Here is a 26,824-nt window from a genome sequence, read left to right as displayed (position 1 = left end):
CTTTGAAGATATTTAGTTTATGCTTTTCATGCCTGAGTACACGTTAAAAATGTTTTTAACTCATGAAACATATATTTTAACTGTTTCTGTTGTAGGTCTCATGCAGTGGCATGTGTCAATCAATTTATCATCAGCAGAACTCAAGCTCTTATGTTGCACATAGATTCTTTTATTGAGGTGGGTGTGTATTCTTGGTTGGAGGTTTAAGTCAAATTACCTATCTGATTTATCAAGAGGTTTGAACTACGTTTTACCACCACCTCTACCCCTAAACTCTCCATTACTTATTGCCCATTCTTACCTTAAGCCCCCATGGATTGAATTCACTCTGTGCTCAGAGCTAACCACACCGTAAGCAAAAGAAGTAGGTGTATTTCAAAAGATGTTTCCTTTTCCTAAGGAGGGAGTGCTCTTGTTGTGTAAAGGTGCAAAAGTAATGGCAGCAGTCTGTCCCTTACCTGTCCTGAGAAGTGCATGTCACTGGACCTGTCTGCCATACTGTCTGAATACTGTTACTGAACTTGGATGAGAATGTTCTGTGTTCTCTAGAATATTTTATTTGCTCCTCTTATGTACTGACACAGTTTATATTAGGCTCAAATATAATCCAGAAGTACTGTTTTTGTGCCAGTGTTAATACACAGTGTCATATTTATGTATAAAACTATACACTGAAAGACTGAAGAGTTAATTTGCTAACCCATATGTCTTTAAAAAATAAAATAGTATTCTAAAGTATGTGTTGGGCAAGTACAGAGGTACATCTATCTCCTTTAGTCTGCCAGTAATGTCAATTCTAATACAAGTTGAATATGATGAATTGAGGTTTTTCAACTGCTACTACTTTCCAACAGAATCTTTTTGCACTGGCTGGTGATGAGGAGCCTGAAGTACGCAAAAATGTTTGCCGTGCTCTTGTAATGTTGCTGGAAGTTCGAATGGATCGCCTCCTTCCTCATATGATTAGTATAGTTGAGGTGAGTCTCATTTCCTCGTTTCTGCAGATTCCCCTGTTTGACATTGCAGAAATGATAAATTAAAAGCATTTGTCAGAACAGGTGTGTTGCTCTTGCACTTGCTAGCTCTTTGTTTCCCTTTAAGACTGAGATAGCAAAACATTATTCTTATCTAATTGCAAATTGACATTGTGTTTGACTGGCAGTGCATATGGAAGTTGTTTATTCTTCATTAAATCAATTATTCCAAAATGCCTGGGATCACAGCCAGGCATTGCTTGACCCTGAGTTTGAAGATTATGTTAAAAATCTAGCACTAGTGCTGAAACTGCTCCAGTTTACACATTGAAACTGTCACTTTTTTGGGTGTGTTGACCATAACCAGGATAAAGCATGTTATTTTACATTGCTGAGATGCTCTTTGAGCTGCTAATGAAAAAGTTCTAATGTAAATATTCTATTTTATGCAAGTAATTTATTTTTATATTGTGTAGTACATGCTTCAAAGGACCCAGGACCAAGATGAAAATGTGGCACTGGAGGCATGTGAATTTTGGTTGACTTTGGCTGAACAGCCAATTTGTAAAGAGGTATTATGTCGGCATCTTACTAAGTAAGTATCAAGAATTACAGCTCATCTTTATTTTCAGACAGTCTTCTTAAAATTTCAGTTGACTTGTTTATGGATACTCATAGAGGTAGTGTATATGGCTTGCAGTGTGCTTAGAAGAGTTCCATAGGTAGTTCTTGTGCATAGTAAAATTGAAAAGACTTCTGAGGGTTTCAGACCCAGTGAACTCCAGAAACAAGTGAACTGTATCACTTTAGTGCTTACCTTGAATTTAACAAGTTGTTACACTTCACATGAATGCAAAGATACGGTAAAATGCACTTAAGTGAGCAACTCTATGTGACATTACCTGTAATATCTGGTGTACCATGAACATGTTGTCTTGACTACTGCTATGTAGGCATCTCTGTGCAGTGCTTCAATGTGCATTGTCATGCAAAGGGTTCTTAATTTTTAAAAGAGCATAAAACAAAATGACACAGCTTAGATTTAGAAATCAATTTTGTATCAATTAGTCTTACAAGCTAACTTGAAGAAAGCCTGTACAATTTGTTCCTTCATACTTCTGCAGCCTGATAGTAGTTTGAGTTTCAGAACCTACTTCTTCAAAGTTTCAAAAAGTTTTCCTATGCTTCAAGAGATAGATCTTTGATTGAATCAGAGTAAATATCCATGTGTATAGTGTAAATACCTTTTTGTTTGCAACAGAGCTTGCAACTTCCTCCAGACTAATTTGAAATCTTTTACAACAGGAAATTAGTTCTTCAGTGTTGCTATCAAATGAATATTCTTTCTTTTCATTTATGCATTGAAGACTTTTTAAATATGGACAGAGTTCTCTCAGGATTTTGAGTGGAAGAACAGAATGACAGGACACACATCCTTCTCAGCAGAAAATAGCATTATAGATGTGAAGTAATTAAAATAGAAAAAAAAAATTTTGTCTTTCCTAACCAATTAAAAAATAGAAAATTGAGATTAAAACATGTACTATTGCAGAGAAAGACTAGGAGTTAAAACCAGGAGAATAAGTGTTGCAAGAAATTATTTTTAAATTTCAAACTGGTCTGATTTAATTCCTACTTTTGTAGGCAAAAGGCAGAAGAATGATACTACATAGTACAAGTTCTCAACACACACCATGTAGTTAACAGCTACTAGCATTAAATCTCTTTTGGCCTACATGAACCTTGGAACTTGAAAGTTCCTTGAAAGGCAACAGCCTCATATTAATTTTTTTAAAAAGCTTTTAAATTTCTAGAAAAATAAATTATTAAGAGTCACATCATGTTTTCCCCATGATTTTTCATTGTTGTGTATTTAAGGCAACTTATTTGTTGACTAGGGAGCTGTATAAGCTTGTCAGTACTTGATAATCTTAAAATTTTGTATGTTAAATTAAGAGTGGGACAGATACTTCTTAAACTTTTTCATGTGGTTTCTAATATCCGTTCCATTTTATGCCTGTGGACTTTTTAATAAAATGTATACTTCACGAAGTATGCTGCAGAAATGCCAATGAATTGGTGATAATGTTTATTCCTTCATTTAAAGTTTAGAACATAATGTGGCACTGCAGTATGTGAGTATTAGAGCAAGCCTGATACCTTCAAAAACAGCACTCACCTGCAGAATATAGCAAGATTGAGTCTGTCGCTGTTGCTCATCCCTGGTTATTAGTTTCATTTGGCTTGTATATTCTTATGCATTTTTTCTTTTGTTGTGGTGAACATGTTTTAATGGGAAGTATTTGGTTTTTTTTCCTTAGTACTTTTTTAGCTGTACATCTGTACAATTGGAGCCCTATAGCCATAGCCAGTTTAATAATTAAGTAAATCTTCATATGGATTACGTAAGATTTCTGCAATGCTGAAAGCTTGTCTTACTGAAGTAATCATGAGTTGATAGGAGAGATTAATGTACTTAGGCCTCCATCTTTAACAGTAGTGAGGTAGAGTCTTCATTGACAAGTAAATAAAGTGACAAGTACTATTTGCAAGAGTCAACTTATCATGCATATTATGGGAGTTTGAGATCTTACTGAAAACCTATACATGTAATTTCTGAAAGGTGCTTCCGAATAAATTCATCAGCTGTGCCATTGGGCTACTTCTATTTAAAAGTTTGCAATTTGAAATAACACTTTTTCTCATTACAAAGTATTGATGAATCTTATGACATGGAACTTGGTTCAGGTAATAGCTCTTTTTATCAGGCTAAGGTATTTCTTTTTTGAGTTGGGAGGTGAGGGTTACAGCCAAAGTTACGTCCCATATAAATTCAAACTGTTTTGCTTTTTTTATGTGTTACTTTAATATGTGTAAATATTTCTTTGTAGGCTGATACCTGTGCTGGTAAATGGTATGAAATATTCAGAGATTGATATTATTCTTTTGAAGGTGAGCATCTGTTTCTTTTACTCTGTTGGAATAGTTGGTTAGGTTCTAACCTGTAAATCAGAATGATTCAGGTCAGAGTGGGCAGACCTAGCCTACCATCTCTTCAGTGGAGAATTAACTTTCTGGGGCAAAGTATGCCGTTCCAAATACTAAATGCAACTGATGTGTTTGTTGGAAACTGATCTGTGGCTCTCCTGCTTTATCCCACTCCTCTCCCACACAATTTAGGCAGAGCTGGGATACTATTACCATGAACTACTGCAAGAATTCAGCATTAAAAAAATGTTCAGAACTAATTCTAATGCCTTGCAAGTTGAATACATGGCTTTTTCCATCCCTGCCTATGTCTGTGTATCAAAATTTCTCAATCACTTCTTTCCATTTCATTCCCATTGAGTAATTTCGTAACAAGAAGGTTACCTCTCTTCCTTGTATCTTTCTATTGCTTTTCTGGTAAATGCAGCAGTAGAACACAGAAACAGTGGCATTTTTAGATGAGCAGCTCAGGTGGGATGTGGATCTTGTATACACTTAAAAAATCTTGAACTAAAACTACATTGTTAACTTCCTTAAGCAATACTGTTGGACTAGTTTATCTAATTAAACAATTTGGTGGCAGGGGGATGTTGAAGAAGATGAAGCCATTCCCGATAGTGAGCAGGATATAAGGCCTCGTTTCCATCGTTCGAAGACGGTGGCTCAGCAACATGAAGAAGATGGTATTGAAGATGATGACGATGAAGATGATGAACTTGATGATGATGATACTATTTCTGACTGGAATTTAAGTAGGTCAAAGTAATGTGTGAAATGCTTTGAACAAGAGCTACTTGCGTAATATAAGAACCACAGTAAAAAGACAAGTTTGTATATAAGGAATACCAAGGCTTTTTTTGTGACTACAAAAATAATTATCTGCTGACATAATTGGTGGATTTATTGACAGGGAGCCTTTGAGATGACACTTTGACTTTATAACTGTATTGGCAGAAGCCATCTTATTTTGAATGGCAGATTGAGTTATAAATATTTATTTGATACAATTCAATGGAGCTTTCAGGCTTAATATTTTAATTCTATGAAATAATAAAAAATCCTGTATCACTTGTTTAAATTCAGTTTAAAAAGAGAATAAAAAAAAAGCTTTGCACATTGATAACTGGAGCAGGCTCAATAATGCTTTCTTTAATTTCAGACTTCCCTTTAAAATTGTTTTGTGTTTGGTTTGGGTTGTTTTTATTTCCATGTGAACATTCTACTGCCTATGGCCCTTACAGGTATTTCTTTTCTCAGTGAGAAATTTGCTTCTCAATACAGTACTAGTTGTGAATGTAGGAGGTGGCTCTGAGGAAAACAGAGCTCAGATATCCTATTGTGGGAGTCATAGGACCTTTAGGTTAATAGGCTATGTTATAAGGAAAGAAAACACCACAAACTGTTTTTTTAAGTTCAGAGACAGAAAATAGCTAGTGAAATTCTGACAAATCTGATTTGAATTTTCTTTGCAAACAAACTCATTGTGGAATAATGCTTTGAGATGTGGACATAGCCACATAGGGTCTTTCCCCCCAAGGCCACAAGTTTTCACAACAGGTGAATTTACCTTCAGGCTTATGGCTGAAAATTTTGAGACATATCTGAAGAATTATTGCTGTTGAAAATATGTTTGCAAATATGCTTGTTTCTGTAAAGCTGCATGTTGGAAAAAAAGTGTAGTTTTATATTCTTTATATTCTTTTTGTCGCTGCTGTGTGTAGAGATTGCAGATTTAAATATGCATTTTCTGTGAAAGAGCTCAAATGACATAAGGTGCCCTGTGATGCACGGTTTTGATTAAAACAATGAGAAAGCCGAAGTTTTTCAGGAGTGGTGGCCTAAAAGAGAAAGAGTAGAACACTTCAGAAATCTGTAATAACATATATTATCTGAATTTGAGAAAATTTGTATTATCTGAAAATCATAACTGTGTGCCCTATTTTGTATCTAGTATTCTATATTCCAATTTGAACAGAGATAAAGCACCAGCATAGCTTTACAATTAGCAGCATTGCTGACTGACGAGACCAGTGCAATTCTTTATGGCAGATTAAGAAGGAATTTATATTAAAATGGTTTTCTAAGAGCTGTGGCTTAGCCCAGGAGCACAGTGGATCCCTCTGTAGTGTAATGGGGTGGAAGTATGTTCCCTCCTAGTGCACTGAGAATCCATTGGCCGCTCAGAGTTAAAAGGGGAATTATATTCTCTAACTATACTGTTTGTATAATAAGCAGAGATTAACGACTTCTAGTTGTTTCAAATCCATTTCTTTTGTTACTTATTACTAACAAGTATTACAACTCCACATTCTTTATTCATAAAAGTTTGTCTAAAAATTTGCATTGTCAAAGGATGTATATTTGTCCTTCCTCTGATACGACTTCCCAGTCTATTTTTTTTTTGTTCTGCTCCCCTATTTCTTCTGGGCCCAAATACATTCCTCAAGGAGTATGTTTAAAATAATAACTTTTCATAAAATTATGATTCTAGAATTTTTTAAAGTTTAAAAATGCTGACATGCACTATGTGAAAGATGGCACTTGTTCCCCAGGAATAATTGCTGGAATACTCTGGGTTTTCTGCTTCAGAAACCTTGAAACATTACATGGAGTTATTTTCAGCATTATTTTCCAAAGCCTTATGATGCTCTGTAACACTATAATGTTATGAAGCAGAGGGAGGGAAGGAGTGTTTAGGTCCAGCATTGAATGCCCATATGAAACTACAAGAGGTAAAATACAGTCCCACTACCTGCTGAGAACAGCAAGAGAAAGACCAGAAAAATAAGGCACCCTTTCTCCTATATTTATTCTCTGTAGAGTTGTCTGAGTCTAACACTGTTGATTCCCTTCAGGGAAATGTTCTGCTGCTGCTCTAGATGTCCTAGCTAATGTATTTCGTGATGAACTTCTACCACACATCTTGCCACTGTTAAAGGAATTGCTCTTCCACCCCGAGTGGGTAGTTAAAGAATCTGGTATCCTTGTTCTTGGTGCAATTGCTGAAGGTAAGGCAACAGTTCACATTAGGTTGTGGATATTTAAATTGGTTCTAAAGTAGCTTGGGTGAACTTACTAGTGCAAGCAAGCATATATGTCCTTAGCTGGTTTGGTTTTAGTGATTAATCTCTTCATCTACTGATAGGTGACTGCAGTTATTTTATTTTTAATTTTAAAATATATGCATGTTTTGGAGGCTAAACAGATTACATAATTTCTTTTATTTCTCCTTTTCTAAACTTTGCAGTATGGGGGTGTTGATGTCTCTCAAAATACTAGCTTGATTTCATAGAAGGTAAATATTCAATAAATTTTAGCCTTAGATTTTAAGTTTTTCAGAAATGGAGAAAACCACTCCTGTGACTTCAGTACACCAAGATGCCTTTTTTAGATGGTCCTCTATTTAAAATAGAAGAAACTTCCATTCTTATTTACTTATTCACGGTCTTGCTTGTCTTTTTGCCTGAAGTTCCAGCTTCTCTGTCGCTTCTGCAAGCTGAAGAAGTAGATTTGGGTTCATGCCTAGATTATCTTTTTTTCCCCTCACTGTCTAATGAACATACTTTTTTTTACTGTTAATAGAAAAGTTTTAGTTGGTTTTGATTTGAAGTCCAGCAAGGTGGAAGTTAGTTTTTCTGGTAAATCTCAGTGTCTTCTTGCCCTTGCTGACTTGAAGGGTGAATCTTTTATTCTTGGTCAATAATGGTAATTATTATTATTTATGCAATAGGTTTTTTTTAGAACTTTATATAAATTTGTTGGACTTGCCTTGTTAAAATATTTGTATTTTTAACTGAATGTTGTGTTCCCACATGATAGAGAATGAAAGTATGTCTCTCATAGGAAACAGAAAATAGTGGAATTTTTCATTAATTCTGGTACTGCAATAGCTTTATTTTTCTTTCCAGGCTGCATGCAGGGTATGATTCCATATCTTCCAGAGCTAATCCCTCACCTTATTCAGTGCCTCTCTGACAAAAAGGCTCTTGTGCGCTCCATTACATGCTGGACTCTTAGTCGCTATGCACACTGGGTAGTTAGTCAACCCCCAGACACATACTTGAAGCCATTAATGACTGAGTTGCTAAAGCGTATCTTGGATAGCAACAAGAGAGTACAAGAAGCTGCCTGCAGGTAAGCCAAAGCTTAAGCAAACATCACTGTCCATTACACTGCTTTTGTTTCCCATGGGAAGCTATTTTCATGCCTTTACCAGTCAATGCATGACTCTGTTTCTAGCTCTTAACATATTCTTCCTCTTAAATTAGAGTAGATGCAACTTTCTCCCAAAATATGATAACATGAAAAAAGTCAACATCTATTTCTCTTGTGCAGTTTGTTTTCAGAGTAAAACACCAGCTTAAGTAATTTATTGTAGTAAATTAGCTGCTTGCAACACTTACTTTCAATATATGCTGTTTCATTGACCAGAAATTTGGCCTTTTTTAAAAATGTCTGTGAATATGGTCAGAACTGAATACAGTGGAAAGCTGTCCTATCATTGCATTACTGAAAGTGTTTGTACTTAGCGTTACCAAAACATTTTGGTTATGATTATTTCAAGGGATATTATCTTTCTCTTGAAACAAAATGTTGGGATGTAAGATTCCTTCTCCCCCATGTCTACTTCTTTAAAAAAAAAAAAAAAAAAAAAAAAAAAGCTTAATTAACGGACACAGCATTAATGGAATGGGAATATGTGCACCCTCTTGTGCATCAAAAAAATTTACGTCAGTTTTTGTCAGACTGGAGTGTACACAGCAAGCTGTCAATGTTTCTTCAAGAAACATTGTTACCTCTGTCTCTGATCACCTGAAACATAATAATAGTATCAATAATAATAATAATAATAATAGTCACCCCCAAATGTCAGTAGTGCCTATTGTTTCCTCTTTGTCTCCAAACGTCTGCAAAAATTTGGCTAGCAAGTTTGGGTAGCTTTAATGTCTTGTCTATTTATTCTATTAAAAGAAAAAACCAAATGCAAAAGCCAAACAAAACAAGCAAGTAACCAAAAAAAATCCCCAAAGGAAAATCTTACACTGCTCTTCAAGCTTTCCTTGTCCAAAAAATGGCTGAAAATCTGCATTTAGTTGACGCAACCATGTGTAGTTAAATGTGGTGTAGTTAAATAACCTCAGCTGGTGCTTATGACAGATGGGCAATGTGCCATGAAAATCAGGAAATCTAGAATGGAAATATTAAAAATTACAGTACACCTGATTTTTAAATTATTATTAAAGTCCATTGTCAGACTTGAAGCATGTTTAGAGATACTTTCTTTGGAGCAGAGATTCGCTAAAATTACTGTTGCAATTATAAATAAACTGGGAAACTTTACCATAAGGAAAATGTAGAGTTGTTGCAAGTCAAAACATATTCACTAGCTTTTTTAATTGTAAGGAAATACAATGAACATTCTTGGACAACAACAAAGAGCTTCATCCCAACACTGAGTAGTTGCATGCATTGTTTATGTCTACCAAATTTAAGATGGTCACAAGATGGTGTATGTTTTTGTTCCTAAATTCTGTATAGAAGCAGAGGTCTAACATTCACTTCTGTACTTTCAAGGAACTGCTTCTTTACTTGGCAACACACAGAATGATATTTTACTGAAATACATTTTCCTGCTCAAGTTGTATGCCTTTCTGAAAGAATACTTCATAATAAAATAAAAAATAAATAATTCAATAAATAAAGTAAGAAAGCTAGCTACTTAGAGTTCACAGTTCTCTTGTGTTAAAAAAACCCGCATTTCTGTATTTGGTAGCATACAGTGAAGTGATCACCTCATGCAGTGGTGCATGCATTTTAGTGCAAAGACAAGCTAATAATAATCTTGTTGAGAAAGCTAGGCCAGCTCAATAATTTTTTCCTTTGCTTAATGTTTGTCTGAAGCAGTGTCTCTGGTGTGGGGGGATTTTTTTGATTTTTGTTTCATTTTGGATGGGTTTCCTTAACGCTGCTATTGAAACACTGGATAGACAAGCTGAAAAGTTTCCATGATGTCATGATGTGTGCTTTGACCAAGAGCAGCTAAAACTGTTCATCCTATGTATTGCTTTTAGCTTTCCATATCTTTCTATATCTTTTTCTGTGTCATGAACAACTGACAGTACAAAGTGATGTCTGCATTGTACTGGCACAGCAGCATCAAAATGTCTACGTGCAGCTACTGTGTACATTAAAGATAGTAGTCCATTTTTAACTTAAGTAATCAGCTTTTGTTGTGGTTCCTTCTGTTCTAGTTAGTATATTGTAACTTTTCAGCTAATGCTTTTCTTTTAAGTGGGGGACTCCCTATGGCAATACTTTAAAATTTTGTTCTTCACAATGTAAGAGCTGGATCCTTATGGGTGATTTTGTGTTCAGTTAAAAAAGTTCTAAGTTATTTAAGTATTGCCTTTTTGGAAGTATATTGATTTGAGGACTTAAATACATCTTTATGTTTAAACATAAATAGGTTAAGTAGGGTATTTTGGGGTTGTCTTGCTTCATTATTTCCAAGGTACTAACCTGTTTTATTGTCCTTCAGTGCCTTTGCTACTCTAGAAGAGGAGGCTTGTACAGAGCTTGTTCCTTATCTTGCATATATACTTGACACTTTGGTCTTCGCATTTAGTAAATACCAGCATAAAAACCTGCTCATTCTTTATGATGCCATAGGAACTCTAGCAGATTCTGTAGGACATCATCTAAATAAACCTGTGAGTATACCTTATGTTCTGTAGAAACGCTCATCATATATTGAAAAACTGGTTGAGTGGCTTTTGTAGTGTGCTTTATATGTTTTTAAACAAAAATTCTGGATTCAATAATATTTGCATGTAATATACATAGACTGTATGTAATTTTCACACTACACAAATATTCCCCATTTTGAATAAATAATTGTGTGTTTGGTGGCTTGCAAAATGTACTTCTCATTATTGTGACTTTTTTTTCTTACTCTCAGAATTTTTCAGCTCAAAGGAGATATATATAGATATGAAATGGGATTTTAAAGAAATTGGTAGAATGTGTGTGCTAATTTCTAATGACTTTTTTGTTGTTTGTAACCACTTTCGGTATAGCTAAGCTGCTCTGTCTTTCCAATGCATCAAAGCACATCATCATTAGGGATTGCTTTATCCAAGAGTGGGATAGATGTGCATTTTATATCTAAAAACACAGAATCCTTTGAGTAAATCACAGAGAGCACAGGCAAGTGTAGTGGGGTTTTTGTAGTATACATGTTCATTAATAGGATATACATATATGTCACATGCATGCTGTTGAAATTTGGTTTATTTCTCTATAGTGCTTCACATGACATAGACAAACTAGAATAAAACAATTCGGGTTGTTGCCATGGCATTTTATTTGCCATTCAAGACTCCACACTATCAAAGGACATATTTTCCAATCTCTCTCTGGCCCTGGCCAGCTTGACTTTTGACAGCACCAGGAGGAAGCTAAATGGGAGCTCCTGGTAATGGTGGGACTTTCTTCAGTCGCTTAAAATATTGTATCTTTGGACATAGCATTAGCTGGCAGCATCTGTTGTCTCTTTGGATACTTTCTGGGAGCAACAGTACTACAGGGATGCCTTGCTTAATGTCCTTGTGACTGTGACAGCAGTGGCCGAGAAGATGCAACATTTTATACAGAATTGGTAAGTGCGCATTTCTGGAGGGATAGAAAATTACTTTCTTCATGGATGAATAATTGAATGAGGAACAGGTTTCAGGAACTTCTGGGGATAGAGTTGTAGCATCAGGGCAATGGAAGATGATTGAGAAAAGCAGGTGGCAGATGTACAACCAGATTGTATTGCTGGTGAAAACATTTTCTGTAGCCCCTGAGTCAATCCTATAGATATGTAACAACCCAGGCAGCTACTAAAAGTTGCTAGACTGAAGCCAAACCTGGAGGAAAAGATTTGTTTTGCAAAGGTACTTATGTGCCTCAGCAAAAAATCTTATGACATAAAATTTAAGTTCTAATATTCAACTACTTCTATATATTTCAACAATGGTTAAATTACAGTGTATATATATATTTTTTTTTTCTCCTGAAAAAGTAGAATATATTCATTTTCTAGCTTTGAAATAAACTAGTATGCAATTGAGTGCTTCAGTAGCTGATGCATTTTCATCTTAAACAGGAATATATTCAGATGCTAATGAGTGAGTATACCTTATGTTCTGTAGAAGGACTTCCTGTATTTGAAAAATTTGTTCAGTGTTTTTTGTAGTGTGCTTTACATATTTTAACTAGAAATGCTGATGTTTCCGTGTACCTTTTATTAGTGCTGCATGCTTACACAGGTAAAATACATAGACTGCACATAATTCTCCCACTACACAAATATTTGCCATTTTGAGTAAACAAGCAAAAAGTGTGTGGTTTGTTGTGAAATGTGCTGTTCGTCATGGTTTTCTTCATGCTTCAAGTTTTTTTAGGTCAGAGGAGATATCACTATAGGTACCGCATTTGGACAAAGTACAGATAACAGGCAGATGTGGTGAGGTTTTTTTTAGAGTACATGTATTAATTAGTAGAAGATGTGCATGTCATGTTTGCATCTTATGATGGTTATTGAGACTTGTTTTACTTCTCTATAGCGCATCAAATTACATATACGCCCTAGAAAAAAAACACTTTTAGTTGTTTCCATTTTACTTGCCATCTGGACCCCACACCATCCAAGGACCTGTTTTTCAGTCTCTCTCTGAGCCTGGCCACCTTGATATTTTTACAGTACCAGGAGGAAGCTGAGTGGCAGCTCCTGATGAGGGTGGGACTTTATTTAGTCAGTTAGAATTTTGTACCTTTGGACATAGCAAAATCACTTGGCTCTTTGGATATCTTCTGTAAGCAACAGCGCTTTAGAGATGCCTTGCTTAGTGTCCTTGTGACTGTGGCTGTGCAGTGGCAAGGAATCCAGCTTTATAAAGAAGGGCAAAGTGCCTCCTTCTGGAGGGATAGGAAGTTACTTTGTTTGTGGATGGTTAGTTTGAGGAAGAAGTTTCAGAACTTGGGGTCATGGATATAGGGTTGTAGCATCAGGGCAGTAGAAGATGGTTAAGAAAAGTAGGTGGCAGATGTAGAGCCACAATGTAAATATAAAAATGTTTTCTGACACCTTATGGCAGTCAGATAGATAACCTGGGCAGCTATGCTAAAATCAAACCTGGAGGAAGAGATTCCCTTTGTAAAGGTACTTCTGTGCTTTAGGAAAAAATATCAAATGCAAATTGTAAAATCTAGTATTAAAATATTTCTATGAATTGCAACAATGATTGAATTATAGTACGCCTGTTTGTTCCTTTATATGAAAAAGTAGAATATATCTCAGTTAATTTTTAGCTTTGAAATAGAGTGATATGCAGTAAAGTGTTTTAGCAGCATTTTCATCCTAAACAGGAATATATTCAGATGCTAATGCCTCCATTAATCCAGAAGTGGAACATGCTGAAGGATGAAGATAAAGATCTCTTCCCTTTATTAGAGGTAAATATTAAAATGTGAATATTTTTTATCAAGTTTTTTTAGAAACTATTTCTTTTTACTAAAAGTGTTCCTCCTAGGAAATATGACTATAAAAGCTGATATTTTTTGCTATTTTCCATTAGGGAAAATATATCCTGACTGTGGTGGGAAAATTTTATGACTGAATAAATGTCCTTAGGTTTAGCAGAAATAATTTAGATTTTTTTCCTGCCATTTTGGAGTGGTTTCTTTGATAGGATTCTTTTACAAAAAAGGGTTCTATCCTCCTTTTATTCTTGTCTTCTCTCTCCTTGCTCTCCCTTCATCCCTCCATTAAAACTATTGTCAGACAAGCTGAAGGTATGAACCAGGCCATGTAGTCTAATGCTCTCAACTTGCTGAGTGTGAAGCACCTCTAGAGGAAAACGCCTCTAGAAAAATTAGTTTTGTAACTCTTAGGTTATATTAGGTCTTGTTTATGGTCAAGATACTGCAGCTTAGTGTAAGTGCTGTCTGAACTCTCATAACTGGTTCTGTATGCGTTTCCTTGGCTAACTCTTAAGAAGATGCTGCTGCTGACAAATTTTCTCAACTGGCGTACGCAGGAGTGAGTAACAACTTGCTGATAGTTGCCTTGGCTCAGCTAAATCAGTACCGCCTTTCTAGGTTGTGTTTACTTAATCAGTTACCTGTTGGTGTACTTGATATCCTAAGTTCCAAATTCCCTCTCCCAAGTAAAAAGACTCTTCAGGCATGTGAAGAAAAGTAGTGACTGCTTTCTCTCTCTCCTTTGTTTTTTTTTAATTCCAGTGCCTGTCGTCAGTTGCTACTGCCTTGCAATCTGGCTTTCTTCCATACTGTGAACCTGTGTACCAGCGCTGTGTAAATCTGGTGCAGAAGACACTTGCACAAGCCATGGTATTTTGCTATAACTATTCCAGTGTTACTTTGATAAACCAAAGTGTTAACTATGGAAAACTAGAGGTGTGCAGGGAAATTGAGTATCTGCATGAAGGTGCAGTTCTGCAGCTTTTTTATCGTGCTTCTGAGAGAATCTGCTATAATTTTGAAAATGTGTACTTATTTGTTGCAGTTGCATAATGCTCAGCCAGATCAATATGAGGCTCCAGATAAAGATTTCATGATTGTGGCTCTTGATTTACTCAGTGGTTTAGCTGAAGGACTTGGAGGCAACATTGAACAGCTAGTGGCTCGCAGCAATATCCTGACACTAATGTATCAATGCATGCAGGTGAGATGAGTAAGCTATTTAATCTACACATTTCCTTTATTTAGAGAATCAGAAACTCGTCTAGAATTGTAATTTTTTTCTTCCTCTCTTTAGGACAAAATGCCTGAGGTACGGCAGAGTTCTTTTGCGTTGTTAGGTGACCTGACAAAGGCATGTTTTCAGCATGTTAAACCTTGCATCGGTATGTTTCTTTTACATGTTTCCAAAATGTCTAAGAGGTTGTATTAGCCATTGTTACACTCTCTGTTCTGTGGGTTGCCTTTTTATGGTGTGATATATGGTAATTTTCTGCAAAAGTCTGTAGTCTTTTGTCCCTTTAATTGTATGTTAAGAAAATATGTTCTTATTTTTGTGGACAGTGCGAAAGTTCATTTTTCTTCTTTATTTTTATAGCTCTTTTTGTTCTACTTGAATTTATTGTTAAGTAAAAATATGTCTAATATATAAATCCAAAAATGGGGTAGCGATTAAGATTTTACTTAGTTTTTCTGCTTTGTTTTTTATTTCTGTGGAAAGTAGCATCAGTGATACACTTCCACAATGTTTGGTCTTTCTTCCCACAGATATTGTTGAGATACACTTGCCAAATGAATGTTTGAATAGGCTTGGAATTTGAAATTATTTGGCAGGTGTTATGATGGCCTTTTTTTTCTTAAAATTTAATCAAAGATGTAATTGCCTTCTAGTCTTTGTTGTTTTTTCAGGGGTAGCTGAATACATGGTTATCCAAGTGATTTGGGGGATGTTCAGCCATATGATAAAACTAGTGCTTGTAGCTGTGGTTTTTTTCTCTTCCTATCTCTCCTCTCATCTGAGAAAGGGAAGGAGAATATTTGTACATAAAAGTTACATAAGGATAAACCCTTTTAGGAAAATTCTAAAAGCAGAATTTGAAAATATTTGCATTTACCTGCTTAGGTTCTAAATTCCAGGTTAATCTGATAAATAGCTGGAATATAGCTCTTGTGAATCTGAATGTAACACTTTCCAAGTATTTAAATAGGCTTACGATCTTTTTCTTAAACATCCCTTTTTTTCCCCCCTCACAATCCTAAAGTAATAGGACAAGATGGTTGTATTGTGTGATGAGTTTTTAAAATGTTGTTCTTTCTAGCTGATTTCATGCCCATTTTGGGAACAAACTTAAACCCTGAATTCATTTCTGTGTGTAACAATGCCACCTGGGCTATTGGAGAAATCTCCATCCAAATGGGTAAGATTTTTTTTCTTGGAATATTTGCATATTTAGAACGGTTTGTTTGGGTTGTGGATTGTTTTTTATTTCTAGTGATGCTTTCATGTTAAAAATTTAAATTCAGTTTTACATCCTTGTCTTTGACAGTAAGTTCAATGTACCAGATCTAAATAGATCGCACCAGAACTGGTTTTGTTATGTACTTGGCTTTTATAAGCAAAGCAACTCTGTTTTGCACAAGCTCTTACAAGTCTCAGTCTTGTAGCAAATTATATATCTAGATTCTAATTGGTTTCTCCTATTATAACATTTATTATATCTATTTCTCATCTATTTAATAATTCTTCTAGTCTTATTTATGTATGATACACGGCAAATGTATGCAGTAACACTTAATATTTAATTTCTCACTGATTTTGATGTATGCATGTCCTTACACGTGTACTGTATATATATGTCTAGTGTTGGAAAAAATGTAATTGGCCTATATAAAACAATCAACTCTTTCAATTTACAAAAAAGTGCTCTTTGTTTTAGGATAAACTTACAATATCATACACAAAAATCTAGATCCGTGATGGCAGTTTTACCACAACATAACTGAAATTATGTGTAATTTCTGTTACCTGGTCACTTAATAACAAATTCCTAAAAAGAATTCTAATAATGGCATGCATATTTTATGTTCTGACTTTGCATTCCAAATTGGGAGTAATACCCAAATGCCTTACTGAATTGGAATTTCTGAGGCTTGTTTCTTCTGCATTTATAGAGGGCTTGTTCTGGTATGAAAAGCACCTTCCATACTTGAGAAAAAAATCATAGATAAAGTGATGGGTTTATTGTTTACTATTTTATTAATTGAGGATTTCTTTTCCTTCTGTTTGAAAACTGTCTTGTAAGAAAATGACAGTTTAATTGCTATATCTGACATGATTGTATATGATGCAAGTACAATGGTACGGTTGTACTTTTTGAGCAAAGTAAGAGATAATTTGAGAGAGATTTTTCAAAGCATTTTTTTCTTTCTGTATTCTCTAAACTTAAAAACTGCACTTTCTCTGCCTTTCTATCTTGTTTAGTATGGAAGGTGAAGTTAAAGGAAAATTTACCTAGTTTTATGGCATATTATAGGGACTACTTCTTGAAAAGGAAATTTTGAATCACATACCTAGATGTGAAATATACCATGGAATAGTGTAACAGTATAATACTGTAATAGTATAACCATGTAAGTTTTTCTCACCCCTGCCCTGATCCCCTCCTCTGCACTGATGGATGTGTAATACCTGTAACTGAGATGCAATAGTTGAATGTATGTATGCTTCCATTATTAAGAGAATTTTTGGAAGCATCTGAACACTTGATTTTTTTTTTTTCAATTCTCTTAATAGTTATTTTAAATGTGGATGGATAACTGCAAATAAATGTTGAGTGTGGTGTACTTATTATAAGTTTGTTGTGGGATATTTTGTTGTGTTCCACTAGTATGTGCAAGAATATTACTAGTTTTGCTGTAGCTTGCTGTATAATTAATTATGAAAACAATTGTGAAAACACACTTTGACAGAGATTTCTGTTCCTTGTTCAGGCTGTAGCTGTAAGAATTTACAGATTAAACTTAAAATTGTATTTTCATTTGAACTTCAGTGAAGTTTTGTAAGATACCAAAAAATTTTAGACACTGTGTATGGAAATTGACTAATACCAGTACATTAACAGTGAGCTGCATCACATGAAATTGACATGTTTCAGACTGCTGGTATATCCTACACCAAACTTTTATTTGAGAAAGCATCATCTGCTTTATTGCATGTTTCATGAAACTGTTCACAAATGCCTGTTAATTAGAGTGTTGCATAGTATGTCCCTTGAACATAGGTTTCCTTTTTCTGCTTCATACAAATCTGCTGGATTTTAGTACTATTCATGTATTTTGCTTCAAGTAATTCTGATACATTATTCCCCACCCTCTCCTTTTTCTAAAGATTAATCTTTCGTGAGTTGAGCAAACACCATTAAAACACATTTGCATAATGATACTTTCTTTGGTCTGTCCCTCGGAACAAAGAGCCAAACTAACTGATCATGCGATGAAGCAATTTTGCTTTTCATGTGTCCTCATGCTTTGGTATCAGAAGTCAGATTCTTGTACATCTTATGAGGAAAACTTTTGTGAGCAGGAGAAATATTAGGATTAAAGAGTTAATGTTCTGCAGTCAATTGCTTTGAGTTAGCAACCATTTTTAATTAAATTCTTTGTGAGATTATGAAGAAGACATAAACATTTGAGAAGTGTTCTATCTATTTAGGATTTTCAGGCAGACCACAATATATTTTATGTAAAAGTATTTGGAAATGTATTTTTACTGATAGATTAGGTCTATAGAAACCTTGAATTCTAAATATTGGATAAAATAAGATGTTTAGAATACTTGATAGTAATACTGAAAATTAATAATTTCCTTTATTAAAAAATATCCATTATAGCGCATTTCAATGAAAACTTTGTGTAGAGGTAAATTTACTGTAAATGATTACTCTAAACAGGGACAGAATGACTGCTTACATCAGAAAACCTTTGAATTTTAAAATTGTGTTTTTGGTGTTCTCTCATACTTCTTTGATTTTTTCTTTTACCTTGGAGAGTATACCATATATGTTGCTGCCTCTTATTTAGGGGGTGGTAATAAACAGCACTGGTGAAATCTTATGTTTATTATCATACACAGATTCTGTTGGTTTCTGTTTCTGAGTTATTTGTTGTTTTTTCTTTATTTTTTCTCCTCCCCCCTCATTTGCTCATGTCTTGGTTGGCGTTTGGTGGTGTATAACCGTGATTGCGTTACCTTAGCAATAACAATTGGTCGTCTTGGTTACGTTTGTCCTCAAGAGGTGGCCCCCATGCTACAGCAGTTTATAAGACCCTGGTGTGTATTATTCAATCTTTTTTTTTAATTCATTTTTCTTCACTCTCTTTCTTTCTTTCTTTCTTTCTTCTCTCTATCTCACTTTTAGATATATTTTCAGTTGGTTACAAAATCTCAATCCTTAATCATTGCCAACCATGTGACTAATCTTGTCCTATCAGGTTTGTGAGTTTTTAGTAGCACCGTCATGTATTCTTTATGTTGTGGCTAACGACTAATTTATGCATGGGATAAGATTGTCACATGCTTGCTGTGTTAAAGCTTGACAATGAAAGAGCATTTTAAAATCCACCAGAATGATAATACAATGCATGCAAATATTGTAAAATTTAAACTGTGCATTACCTAAAATTCAGTCTGAGGCTTGAAATGCTGTAAGGAATATATGTTTATAGATTTGTTACGTATAAAATAGCTTGCTTGCTGCTGTAAAAGTTCAATAACTGTTCTGTAAGTGGTATCTGACATAATTCATACTGTGACAGTATTTTATGTTCTGCTTCTAATAATGGTAGTTTCTATAAGTATTTTAGATACATGTTTCCTTTGTATTTAATGGAATAGAGGTCACACTTTCTGACTGCAGTATAACAAAAAGCCAGATTCTGGAGGTGATGCCTGATGATTTTATGCTAGTAAAAACTGTGTGCAACAAGTGTTTTTCTAAGTGTTCAGAGCTGTGTTTCAGATTATCTTATCAGTGTGACTTATTCCATCAGATACTGTCATCTAGTTTTGACTTGATTAAAGAAAAGTAATAGAGTTATCTAAGTTTTGCTTTCCAATTTGTTAGGTGCACCTCTCTACGAAATATAAGAGACAATGAGGAAAAGGATTCAGCGTTCCGTGGGATATGTACCATGATTACGGTCAACCCCAGTGGAGTAGTCCAAGTAAGACACATTAATAGATGCTAATTTTCATTTAAATTTCACATAAATTTATGTGAAATTTAGTGAAAACTGTATGTGGAGTATGAAAAAGTTTACCTTGAAGAGATTCCCTGCAGTACCTGATGTAGCTTTATTTTGAAGTCAAGAAGCCCAAAATGTTTATATTGTGAGTGATGTGTGTCATGATCCTTCAGAAATTGTCGTCTTAAAAGGAAAGGGGAGAAGTACTTTTAAAATGAGTTTTTTGTCTTTTACTGGCAATTAATATGTAAATATTGAACTTTGATTAAAATAACTGTATTTTGATACTTCTGTCAGGTTGTGGTCAGGATCTGTATGCAAATATAAGGTAAAAGTTGACATTCTTATACCCATTTTCCACATGTAACCTAGGTTTTTAAAACAAGAAACAGAAGAAAACAGTAACGACCGACCCCTTTGTTATTAACACTTGGGTAGGGAAGATTCTGTTTCAAATTCAGATCAGTTTTTCAAGGAGTCAATGTGACAATGAACATGCATTTCTTTAAAATAAATGGTACAATTGTAGAATAGAATATGACTTGATCTTTAGTCTCCACACCTCCAAAGTAAAGCTGTATCAATATAATATTTTATAAGAGGAAAACAAAACTGATCTTTCCCTTTTCTCTGCCTGGAATTCTTCCTGAAACACAAGAATTGAGTGTTTGCCTTGTTTTGAAATGTTCAGTTCATTTCATTTAGGCCTTATTCTGTACTTTACATTTCACTCTTCTACTACCTGTTCATTCATGTAGCTTACAGAGAGGGGTTAAATAAGGACCCATTTCATTAACTCATCTTTTCTCTCTAATCATCCTCAGTTCCTCTTTCTTGCATTAGCAACATTATTTTTAAAGACTGGTGTTCTGTTAGTGTAGGAGGAGGTAATGACAGCAGATGAATGGAGTATAGGGATGGAGGTGGCTTTAGTTTTGAACCTGTATGATAAATGTTCTCTGTGTTCCAGAAAAAAATTACTTTAAGAAATAAAACAAATTTTTTTCCCTAACTGGAAATGTGTGAGAGATACATTTATTGCTTGTGAGTAAAGGAAGCAGACATTGAATTTGTAGGTGTACTGAACGAATTAAAGTTATACTAGTGTGGTCCAGAGGGGAGAGCTGTTGTTTTCACTGTGGTTTAATTTAAGATACTCAGCAACTTCTGTAGCTGAACACTTAGGCATACAATAATTTACCGTTGTCTGAATTAAGTGGAAAATAAATGCATAAAAGCCAAAGCAGTTGTAAATTAGGATCAAAGACCATCCACTTCACAGAATGAATATCAAGCATTGTTTTCAGATGTATAAATTGAGATTTCTAACCTATATGATTGTTTAATTTTGTAGGACTTTATTTTTTTTTGTGATGCTGTTGCATCATGGATTAGCCCAAAAGATGATCTTCGAGACATGTTCTGTAAGGTAAGGTTTCTAAGATAATAGTATAAACTAGTGGTGGTTGTTTTACATCCTCTGGTTTCTTTCTGTTTCACTTGCTAGTGAAGGTGTTTTCTAGCACTTACTGTGTTTGTGGTCATGGAGACAAAGCAACATGAAAATCCTGACTTCTTTTTTTAGCCTCTATCATCTTATATGCATTTGGATTATTCCAAAATTTTTAAATAGTTGCAAAGTTCACTTGAGGTGTTTTCTGAAGGGATAATGATCCTCAAACAACTTTTCATAATCTCCAGCCTACTATGTTTTCCTGCATTTGGAAGAACAGGAGAAGTTATACTACATGTAAGACTTTTTTTTTTTTTTTTTTTTTTTTTTTTTTTTTTTTTTTTTTTTTAGATTTGTATGGTTCAAGACTGTTTTTTGTCACAAAGATGGCTACTTTATTTTGGAGACATGCATAAGTTTCAAATTAAAAATATGCCAGTGGTATCGTATCTGTTTCTCATAACTCCTGCTGAAAATAAGAGATTGATTAATCCTTCTCAGAATCCTTCTTAGTTGAGTAAGTTTCAAGAAACTAACATGCAGTTATACCCAAGAATACATCCTTAGGCAAAGCGTCAGTAGAATTTAAACTAAAGGACTGTTTGCCTTGTTTTAAGTAAGTAAAAAACAAAAAAGCCCTGCCCAGAATGTGATGCACTGTATTTTGACCCTAGTGTCTTAAATTAAAAAAAAAAAAAAAAAGGCAAGAGAGGGAGAGAGAGAGCAAGAAGTGGTTTACCTCACAAGTTCTAAAGTGAAATCCCCATTTTTAGGAAGTTCTATGTCAAAAGTAAGGTTCATGATATTCTTAAAGCAAAAATATTCTTAAGTACTTATTAGGATCATGGGTTGGTATTGGCACTTTTTCTTCAATTAGTGACACGTGTGAGCATCAAATCAGAAGCTAGAACTTTTCTACCCCATTTTTAAGAGCAAAGGCAGAAATCTTGCTGTCCTAGGTAGTCTTTCCAATAACCAGCCTCCTTCCAAGGAGCATTAGATCTAGAAAAGGTGCAGCTATGAGTATTCTAACATCAGCAGAATGAAACAGCAATTACAACTTAAAAGGGGGTCCTGGACAGAGTCTGTGATGATTGCCCAAAGCAGTCTCACTGCATGTTTTTGCACCAGTCCTTCAGCAGATTAAAATCCTCTTTTTCAGATTCTTTCCAAGTGATCTGTTTGGGAATCAATGCATTCAAACTTAAACAGTGGTTCTTGGTCACTTGGCATAAGGACATCCTTGCTTTTTTAAGCAAGCAATTTTATAAAGTAGTTTTGTAGGTTTTGCCTTATAGGAAAGGACATAAAGCTTTCTTCAGTGATAACACACAGGGTTTTTAGACAACTTCTTCATGAATTTGTGATTGCTGTAGTCCAAGTAGATGTTTTCTAACAGTAATTATGACTTTTCAGGAATAAGGGAAAGAAACTGGATTTGTCCAGGTTTTGGGGTTTTCTTTAAAATGTATTTATTCTTTAGTACTAGAACTGGAAGAGAAGATACTGTCAAGAACATGGATAGATGAGCTGCCAGTGTTAAAATCTAACTCATAACCTTTTGTCTTTCACTGAGCATTCTTAGATTTTCAGGAGTTAGTTCAGCTGGTTAGTGTGACTCTTTGGGTTTAGCAAAGAGCCTGCTTGTGGGAGAGAGAAAAGCAGTAAGTTAACTGGTTGCATGTAATGACATTACCACTACATCTGTTTAAAAACAGCTCTACTTGACAGTCTTGTACCATGAACTTGAATTTTGACATTGCCTTTTATTTGAGGAGACTGTTCCACAATTCAGTTACACTGAGTGTAAAAAGGAAAAACAAAACTTTAGATTTTCTTGGTATAATTTTCTATGAGGAACAGTAATTCTGTCTGCTTTTGTCCATTCTAATGTTTCGCTTTTACTTGCTGTTTTAAGAGATAACATACTAAGATTTTTTTTAATAATGTAATTTCATTTTCAGGTAGTTTATTACATCAGATGGTCCAAGTGGAAACCTGTAGATTATTTGTTTTCCTCTTTTACTGGCTTTTGACTGCCATTGACTGTGGATCCCTGTTATTTCAAAACAAAGAAGGTTTTAAGAGATTCATTTTTAGTGAAGTGGTCTTAGAGGTTCCATGCAGAAAACAGAGTTCTCAAAGACTTTATATTTGTGCTAGAAGTTGACAGGTATTCATTCTGTCAAAAGCTGACTGCCATTTAATTCAACTTCCCACAAAATACTTCACATCTGTCAAAAAATAAATGTGAACACAGTAGTCTTAAAATATATTAACTGTGTCAGTTGATAAGGTGGATGGATGGATGGATGGATGGATGGATGGATGGATGGATGGATGGATGGATGGATGGACGAATGGATGGATGGATGGATGGATGGATGGATGGATGGATGGATGGATGGATGGATGGATGGATGGATGGATGGATGGATGGACGAAAAATGAATTTAAAAAATTATAATGGATGGATGGATGGATGGATGGATGGACGAAAAATGAATTTAAAAAATTATAATTTAAGCATTCTGAAATGGCTTAACCCTAGGCTTTAAGTTACCTATTAAAAAAATATATGAAAACATATACATACACTGGTTTCTTTGAGTAGCTATATTCTTTGTCACCTTTAAAGAAACACATTAGAAAGACCGTGCTCTAGTTCCTTTGCTTCTTTGTAGCATTTCGGTATGATATTGGAGAATTCAAATTGCCAGATGTACAACTCAGCACTTCGTGGTTTACTGCATATGATGCTAGTAAATAATGTAGCCTCTATTTTTTGCTTGTTTTGATTTCCCCTTTCTCATTTGTAGATTCTTCATGGATTTAAAAATCAAGTTGGGGATGAGAATTGGAGGCGTTTCTCTGACCAGTTTCCTCTTCCCTTAAAAGAGCGCCTTGCAGCTTACTATGGAGTTTAACCTCATGCACTGTAGCTGCAGTCCCATAATTAGAGGTAAGCACATGAGTCCTGTTTGCCAAAGAGAACTGGGACTTTCTCCCGGTTTGCATCATATGAAACATAATTAATTCATCAGTCTAGAATTGCTGAGCTACTACTTTATATATGAAGGAAAGAAAGAAGGAATGATAATATACCTAAGTGATGGTGACTGTAGCAAAAGCATTTGTCTGATTTTTTTTATTGTTACAGAGAGAGAAAGAAAGAAAGAAAGAAAGAAAAACTGAGTCTATGATACACACATTAGTTTATCAAGAAAGTTGAAAGTATAGGTATGACGAAGTGCTGGTTCAAGTTTAATAAGCAAAGTGATGAATATGATCCTCAAGTCATCATACTAAAGACACAGGCTACCTTATATGTTATAAAATAATAGATGGCAGATGTGGTCTAAGTGGGAATACTCTGCTAGGATAAGAAAGCAGCTTTGTTAACACACCAGCTGTGAGAAGTCTAATGGCCTAACTACATACTAAAAGATATTTCCACTGAATAAAGAATGCTATGCTAATAACTACAGTAACTGTAAAGCTTGATGTTTGGGGGAGTCTGGTATGTGTTTATTATTGCCATGTTCCATTTTGTGTGTCAACTCAGAACTGTTAGACACTTCTGTGTGGAGAATGATTCAGCTTCGACAAAGAACAGTGAAAGTGCATTCCAGAGTACCTCTATTATTATACCACCTTGCTTTGTATGCTACCTGTGTATGCTGTATAAAGTAAATTTCTCATGTGTGATACTGTGATGAGATTATTATATTACCCAAAAAAAAGAATGAATCAAGTTTATTCTTTTAGTCTTTATACAAATTTGATACTTTTAGTAGAATTTTTGTACTGAAATTATGAGAGTGAGTCATGCAGTTCTGTTTAGTGTTGGAATGGACAACTATTTAAAATTCAGCCTAAGATTTTTTCAAAGTCAGTGTCATAAAATTTTTGCATTACATGTTTGATCAGAACAATGGATTAAAAATAAAACAGCTACATACTTATCAATGAGAGCATTTTAGTTCTGACATAAGGATGTTTTCTCTTCCTGATTAAAAGGAAACAAAAGTGATAAAATCCACCATTGTTCTCAGTTTCAACTGAGAGAAGCTATGGCTATCTTGGTTGATCCACTTGAAAGGGAAGCTGCTAGGTCAGTTGCAGATATGTTTAATATTCTTTCTTAATGTCATAACTACCTCATAATTTTGTGCTAAAAATGGAAAAAACTGGTTAGAATATATAGGGTGCTTTTATCTTAAATCTAAGTTTAAAACAACAGTGGAACTGTCAATGTAGCTTCAAAGCATATATTGTTGTTTTATGAATAATAATTTATCTGATACAAATGGGCTGGAACAGACTTAAAAGGGAACATTAGACATAAATCCATTTTAAAGTTATAGGTTGGCACTTAGTGCTTGAAAAAGACTCTTTGTTTATGTACCTATCTGGCAGAGGTTCAAGGTAAGATGTAATTATACCGTTATCTTTTCCCTTTACAGGTCCTTCTGTCTGGGAGACTATGAGGGAGCCTCTGCACCCAGGGAAAATGTTACCCTTTACTGGGGGGAAGGGTAAACCAGTAGGGAATACAGTACAATCCCAACCCTACTGGGAGGGGCGGGAGGGAGGTGTTGCCGTCACTGTATTAAGTCGATGTTGGGAAATGTTTTAACATCTGGAGCCTTTGTGGGTGGAAATCTGTCTCCTATTACACCTCTGCACTGGATGTGAAGAAGAAAAAAAAAAGAATCTAGTCACAAAACAGCACATTCTGGAATATTATGGGGATTTGTACCAAAATAAGAAACCATATAATTGAACCATAGGGATACGTAAAGAGGAAAAATATTTTGCGCACAATAAAGGAAACCTAAGAATGGGGGTCACAAACAGTAAAAGGCTTTCTTTTTTGTTTTCTGTTTTTTTAAGTAAGGGTTTTCTACATTATTTCATCCTGCTTGGTGGGATTCCTAGATATTTGCATGTTAATGAAGAACTACACAAACGAAGTTAGTACAGTTAAAATGCAGCTTGTGTCTGTATTAGGAACAGGCACTTGCAGTGTACAGTATAGAAACCCCATCATAAAATAATAAAGGTTAACTTGGACAAAATGAAGCAACCTGCAAGCTGCCAACTAAGTCACTCCTTTCATTTTGGGGTAAGGAGAGGTACACTGCACAGGAAAGATTGACATCTTAATTTTTATGCTAAGAAAAACAACCAAGGTAGTGGATATGATTTTATTATTGTACTTTGTTAGTTTTGATTTCTAGAGTAAGGCATTATTCCTAACTTGCAGTTTAAGGTTCAGGCATGCGTTCTGGCTCATAGTGATCAGAAGTAATATTAATTAGTGGGAAAGTAGCATGCTTGCATAAATGTTTTAACATCTGGAGCCTTTGTCGGTGGAAATAGTCTCCTATTACAACTCTGCACTGGATGTGAAGAAGAAAAAAAGTCTATTAACAAAACAGCACATTCTGGATTATTGTGGGGAATTGTACCAAAATAAGAACCATATTACTGAACTATAGGGATACATAAAGAGAAAAACTATTTTACGCACAATAAAGGGAACCTACAAATTGAGGTCACAGACAGTAAAAGGCTTTCCTTTTTTTTAATGTTTTTTTAAAGTAAGGATTTTCTACATTATTTCATCCTGCTTAAT

At 34.8% G+C, this 26,824-nt stretch overlaps 1 protein-coding gene across 2 annotated transcripts in view; it reads left to right on the top strand.

Annotated features, from left to right (window-relative positions):
• TNPO1 (transportin 1) overlaps positions 1–26,523 on the top strand; it is a 53,098-nt gene extending 26,575 nt beyond the window's left edge. For both annotated transcript variants that reach the window (XM_041486097.1, XM_041486098.1), the window contains exons 7-24: positions 96–177; positions 855–977; positions 1,451–1,569; positions 3,866–3,926; positions 4,546–4,714; positions 6,818–6,970; positions 7,871–8,096; positions 10,501–10,672; positions 13,374–13,460; positions 14,250–14,357; positions 14,533–14,691; positions 14,785–14,872; positions 15,806–15,904; positions 18,741–18,816; positions 19,610–19,709; positions 21,085–21,159; positions 24,003–24,145; positions 25,650–26,523. In XM_041486097.1, coding sequence (XP_041342031.1) covers positions 96–177; positions 855–977; positions 1,451–1,569; positions 3,866–3,926; positions 4,546–4,714; positions 6,818–6,970; positions 7,871–8,096; positions 10,501–10,672; positions 13,374–13,460; positions 14,250–14,357; positions 14,533–14,691; positions 14,785–14,872; positions 15,806–15,904; positions 18,741–18,816; positions 19,610–19,709; positions 21,085–21,159; positions 24,003–24,110 — 2,005 coding nt within the window. In that variant the 3' untranslated portion in view covers positions 24,111–24,145; positions 25,650–26,523. The remainder of the gene's footprint in view (positions 1–95; positions 178–854; positions 978–1,450; positions 1,570–3,865; positions 3,927–4,545; positions 4,715–6,817; positions 6,971–7,870; positions 8,097–10,500; positions 10,673–13,373; positions 13,461–14,249; positions 14,358–14,532; positions 14,692–14,784; positions 14,873–15,805; positions 15,905–18,740; positions 18,817–19,609; positions 19,710–21,084; positions 21,160–24,002; positions 24,146–25,649) is intronic.
• The last annotated feature ends 301 nt before the right edge of the window (positions 26,524–26,824 follow it).

This window comes from Pyrgilauda ruficollis, unplaced genomic scaffold (genome assembly GCF_017590135.1).
Source record: "Pyrgilauda ruficollis isolate IOZ18807 unplaced genomic scaffold, ASM1759013v1 scaffold74, whole genome shotgun sequence".
Classification (NCBI taxonomy): Eukaryota; Metazoa; Chordata; class Aves; order Passeriformes; family Passeridae; genus Pyrgilauda; species Pyrgilauda ruficollis.
The sequence above is the reverse complement of the archived record's forward strand: the minus strand, read 5'-3'. Positions and strand labels throughout refer to the sequence as shown.